Below are 5947 nucleotides of genomic sequence, written 5' to 3'. Positions count from 1 at the left end.
AGAACTTCTTGATTTCACTTCCGGGTCAACGTAACTTTTTTTTCAGACATTGGCCCTTTTTTTTATTTTGTTGTTTTATTTTGTTCTTAATAATGAAACACTTATAATAGATCAAAATAAACATTTAGAAATAACAAAATAAAACAACAAAATAGAAGAGGCCAATGTCGGTCCAAAGATATGTTTTTGTATTTTCCACCAAAGATATATATATATATATATATATATATATATATATATATATATATATATATATATATATATATATATATATATATATGTATATATATATACATAAATACAAAAACATATCTTTAGGAACACACCCATTTAAACCCATTTTAAATTAAATCAATACATTTGCTTCTAAGTATAGGACATTATGTCTTCTGTTTTTAGCTGATTTTCAGCTCAGATTTGCCGGGGAAAAGTGTTACTAAACAGGTTTAATAAAGTACTTTATTTACAGATATCTCTCTACTCCCAAGAGGTGGGCTTAAAAGCATATTTGTTGCATAGATTGCAACTGATTGTGTTTATGAAAATAACTCTATTGTTTCACAAGATAGTGCTGCCTGAGGTGAAGTTGGAAGCAAATATCCTCTTTGCATAGAAAGGGACTGTCAGTGAACTTTATTGGTGCAACCTGCACCTAACCAGAAAATGAATTTCTTTACTTTAAATTTTTAATTAATAATTTCAGCAAACCTTATAGGTGGAATTTTGTATTCTTTTTTTATTTATCTGGAGTAAAAACATTGTCCAGCAGGTGTCCCTGTTCATTATGATATTCTTTACTACATCTTCAGATTAACTGAAATAAAATAGAAATCTAATAATGTACTATTGGCAATACCGGATTCAGTTTTTCTGTATCTACAAGACCATTACAGATATTAGTCTCTACATACTGGTTCCATATGGACTATGGCTACCGGTTAAATGAAACAACTGTTAGTAGTTTGGCTGTTAGTTTGTATCAAGCCAACATTTGTGCACAGGGTGTCAGATTTTATTCTAGATTGGTCATTTGACAAAAACAAAACAATATGGAGTAAAGTCATCAATCTATTTTCTTACACAAGTCACACTGATGTAGAGAGACCCTCAGAAATAATCTTCAATAACTCATCATTTCAGCATGTTTGTTTGTATCCAACATGTACAACAGCTCAGAAAACATTTTAATGATACATTTTAATGATACCGACAGCCTTTCATTTTTGACTGATCAAATTTCATGGACGATACACCAGTTTATTCTTTCCAAGTTGAAGCTATCGGAAACTGCATATATTCAACAAGTTATAAAACATCCTCTGTCTTCATGCACTCACGGTTGACTCTAATTATTGTTGGTGAAAAGGATTCTGTCTTCACTGATGGCCGTTTTCTGTTCCTCCGAGTTGTGCTCTTAAACGGGAACAGCTATGTACAAACATACAAATACAACAGTAGCAGCCTGATAATGTTTAGTTAAAAATATTAGTAATTCATGGGAGGGGAGGAGAACTTCTTAAATAGATCTAATTTTAAGATCTAAGATCTAAGATCTGTGTGTTCTCCCATTGTGGGCCTTACAGAGACATTACTTTTTAAATATGACTTAAAAAAAGCAGCAAAGCAGCCACGCTATCATTGGTACCATATCAACTGAAGACTAAACGAGGGACCGTTAAACATAAATATCTTTAAACACAAAAATAACACAGATTGAGCAGTTCAAGCGAGATGCGAAAAGTCCCACTAGTTTGCGTTCCTCATTTCATTTTGTCCACTTCCTGTTCTTCACCAGCAGAGGAGCTAATGTGCTCGTGTGCTATCAACAATGGCGAAGATTATAAGTCCGAGAATGATGAGTGCCACTATCACTCCGATGCCAATAAACACCAATTTCATCTTCTTGTTCTCCCATCTTTTCTTTTGCTTCACCTGGTTGGTGGTCTTTTCAAAAGCTTTAGTCTGGAAAGAAAACACACACACAAAGGCAAAATAGAAGATGTCACGTTACGTAGTTGTACAAGAAAACTGCTTTTAAATGTCTGATTATCTTAATGTCTTTAAATTACGTCTGAAGAAACAGCTCATGGATGTATAAAGAGAACAGCTCAGTGTGAAGAAGGAAGCCTTCGGAGCAGACGGCTGTCCCGTCCCCAGAAATAAGCCTCCCCTCAAGGCCATGGTGTAATTCAAACACAGGAATTTAGGGGTTTTTTTGTGCAAATTTGTCGAGAGTTGCGGAATAAAAAGTACTGGCAGTGAAAACAGTTAATTTCAGACACGACATACCCAAGACACAACGTTAGCATTCATATTTTGGAGTCACGTTTCTTGGCCATCTGATCAAGGTAAGTCTCTCTGTTGTTTGGTGACGGGCAGGTAAAACACCGTGAGTCACAGCAGGGAGAAGGAACCAGGTTGTAAGCTGTAACCCCAAAACAATGATCTGAAAGATGTTAAAACGCTGATGATGATTCTCTGTGGGTTTGTAATATGAGTGACCCCCCCTTTCACAGTCATAAGATCCATTGTTAAAATGTAAATAATTACAGGAGCGGTGTCCCTATGAACTAAGAAACCCTTGTTATCACAAAGTGTTTCTTGAACCTAATTATCAGTTGTCTGGCTGTTTGCTTTATTTAGTTCTGTCATGTAACACTGGCCAACGGGGCAATGTGGGAACGATGTGACCCGCACGCCGACCCCCGGACGGACATGCGCCTCGTGGCATGTCCTGGACTCACTCTGTCGTACCCAGGGAGACCAGCTCGCTTCATTCATCTTAGGAAACAATAGGAAATACCTTTCTAAAAATAGCACCATAAAACACAATCAGGATGTAAATTGTACATTTGTTTTCCTCCCCAGCTCCACCTTCGGCGTATTTATAGACATCAATATGACATTTCCTAGTTTTAAATCGCCCGGGCGCCTGTGGGCCATTTGCTGCAGCCTTTCGCCTTCTCCATACAACCCAGAGACTTCCACAGAGAACACTGAGGTGAAATAGTGTCCACTTGGTCAACTTCTCAACCCCCCACAACTTACTTTTGTCAGCAGCTCATCAGCCCTATCCTCCAGTTCGCCCAGTTTGCCAGTTCTCTCCTCAGCCTTGTTCATGTTTTCCAGCATGATGCCCTTCACCTCCTCCGCATCCTCCTGGGCCTGCCGCAGGCGGTTCTTCCCGTTCTCCTGTCCAATCAACACACACACAACATGATTAAAGAGCGAGGAAGACACAATCTGGATTCATTCACTTCTAATATTTGATGACATACCGCTTGTGTTCCTACTGACTTTGATGCCTTCATGGTTAGTTGATTTGGAAGGAATGTAATTAAATCTAATGTAGCTGCAATATTTTAGTCCTCCGGAGCTTTCTGCACCGTGCCGCCACAGCCTGATGCATAGAGGTCAGTCTGCTAGTCATCGGGAGCACCACTCAGCCAGTCAAACAAATGCTTATTGTCCTCGGTGGCTCTGGACGGAGTTTTGTCAAATCCGAGAAAACAACCCCTGGCGTGGGTATTTACCCTTTAGGGAGAGTTTATTAAAAGGTTTATCAAAAATATGCTATTTGTTGCATTATGGGAATTGTAGGATCCAGAGCTTTATAAATATTAGTGACTAAAAGTCAGGATTCCTGCTGATGTTTCATGTGAGTGCTTCTTCTGTACTCTACCACAGTGACCAAGTGATCAATAGCAGACGGTTAAAGTACAAGTATTGTTGTTGTTTTTTTCCCAAATGAGGTCATCGGTTTTGTCATTTTTGTTTCAGCTCCTTTCAAAAATAAAAAGATAAAATCTGTAATTCCCTCATGTTTCTCGTGAGCACAATTTTCTAAAAAGTCAAATGAAAAAGTAAAAGTAAACACTTCCTGCATGCTGTTTTATAAACATGGCAACAGTCACGCAGCGAACTGGAGCAGAACAACCTGCTGTGTCGTTGTGCTTATTCGAGTAGATTGAATCGAGCAAGCAAGTCTACATTAATCTATAACTGAAATAGTTATTGTTAAAGCGTATAACGGAAGGTCATTATTATTAAAAATAACATTCCCCAGCTATGACACTTAAAAAAGTAAAAAAAAGGAGCATGTTATGAGACATGAAACTAATAACATATTAATGCAGGCTTCCCCAGATCATAAAAAACACATTACTGCAGCTGCTGTGTAACACTATCCTCCTCCATGTCTACTCGGAGGGAAAAGGCAGCGGCACCTGAGGGCCAAACAGCAACAAAGGGGTAATGGTAGACTGATAAGAACCCTGCAGCAGGATATTTAGAGAGTAGTTTGACCACAAAGCAGTTTGTATCCTGACAGGTTTCTCCTTCACCTTTGCCCCCTGAGCCATGAAAGGAAGCCAGCATCTCAGACGTTGACAGGAACAGGAAACCAACAGATAGAACAAAACAAGTACACTCTCTGCATCTTGATTTGGTTCAAAGTCATTTCCTCTTCATACTTACTGTACATATACAAATTCACTATTGGCTAAGAATAGTACACTTCATATCAGTGACTGATGGAAACTGATGAATGGATGCCCTGAAAGCCCAGTTATCTCATCTCAGGCCGACCAAATGGCAGTTGAACAATAGTCTGTGTTTAAAATGTAGCCACGTCTTAACACAGGAAATGCTGCCCATTGCAGTTCCCCTCCTTGCTTCCTTCCTGCCCTCACCCCCTCCTGCCTGGATTAATGTACCTGGCATAATCCCGGGAAAACCGCACCCACAACAGGTTATAGCATGTTCATGATAGTGTAGTACGGATCATCCATCCTAATTGAACAGTGAGAACAACTGCTGTCTTGTGAGCATATGCTATTAATATTGTGTTGAGTTCATATTTAATGACAGCATGTTCATTGGGATGTAACCAAATTAATTCTCAATTAGTGTCTTATTGAACTGGCTTCTGAACTTGAAAAGATATGAAATGTAAGGGAGGCCCGAAAAGAGATACTCTTTTATATTTACATTCTACATTTTATTTGAGTAATTACATATATTTCACCTGACTTTACTGCTGTTGCCAGTCCCAAATTCAATAGATTCAAGATGTTTAGATTTGTGAAATGCTTTTGCTGGGAGGCTCCGTGAAATAAATTTAAAAAAAATAGTAAATAACAAAGGGGAGATTTAGAATATAATACAATAAATATAATAACATAATTATTAGAAGCATCACAAATAGAGAGAAAAAAAACATAATTAAAATATCAACCTGAATAGACTCACTTCATTAAATTAACTAATTAACTGTGCGTTTTTAATGCACGTCGTTTACACATATTTATGTGTATTCATTTAGTTAAGATTCACCTCAATGTATTTCAAACCGACACCGACCTCAGGTGTCACCAAATAAATGAAATCAAGCATTTGAATGTTGAATGTATCTATCATTTTCTGGATAGATATTCGTCATTAAAAACAGATAATGGCAGCTTAGTTACTAATTTGCCCACTTGCCGCAGATTATGAGAGGTCATTGTATACATTTTCTTAAATAAAGCATTTTTTCCAAAACAAAGTTCCCTGTCCCCTTATCGAAGCTGTTGGCTATAATAAGAAAGCGGGTGAACCCAGAGTCGTTTATCTATATTGACTTACCATTGCTGTCTCGTGTCTTGTTGTTTCTGTGTCAAAGCTGTCACCAGATCCAAAGCGCTCACAGTGCGACTCGAGACAACTTTAGCAACAGGAAACACAGCATGGCTGCGCCGGAGTTTTAAACCTGCCTGAATGCTCCACCTTCTGTATTGGAACAAGTGCAACGGGTTTAAAAAAATAAATAAAAATATTATATATATTATATATGTCTTTGCTCTCTTTTATTCAGCGTCAACTCGCCTGAATTACTTTCACTTCTCCCGAGCTGCGGCCGTGTCCTCTGCTGCCTGTTGAACTTCGTGCCCGCTCTCTGACTGTGATG

General features: G+C 38.1%; 1 protein-coding gene across 1 annotated transcript; it reads right to left on the bottom strand.

Moving 5' to 3' along the window:
- Positions 1–990: 990 nt before the first annotated feature.
- Positions 991–5947, bottom strand: vamp5 (vesicle-associated membrane protein 5). Its single transcript, XM_034541402.1, has 4 exons — positions 5866–5947; positions 5626–5769; positions 3049–3192; positions 991–1962 (listed from the first exon to the last, which is right to left on the bottom strand). Exons 2-4 carry the CDS (start codon positions 5626–5628, stop codon positions 1804–1806), a joined length of 306 nt encoding a protein of 101 aa, XP_034397293.1. The 5' UTR covers positions 5629–5769; positions 5866–5947; the 3' UTR covers positions 991–1803.

The sequence above is a fragment of the Cyclopterus lumpus genome, chromosome 9 (genome assembly GCF_009769545.1).
Source record: "Cyclopterus lumpus isolate fCycLum1 chromosome 9, fCycLum1.pri, whole genome shotgun sequence".
Classification (NCBI taxonomy): domain Eukaryota; kingdom Metazoa; phylum Chordata; class Actinopteri; order Perciformes; family Cyclopteridae; genus Cyclopterus; species Cyclopterus lumpus.
Note: the sequence above shows the minus strand (reverse complement) of the source record. Positions and strands in the feature narration are given on the sequence as shown.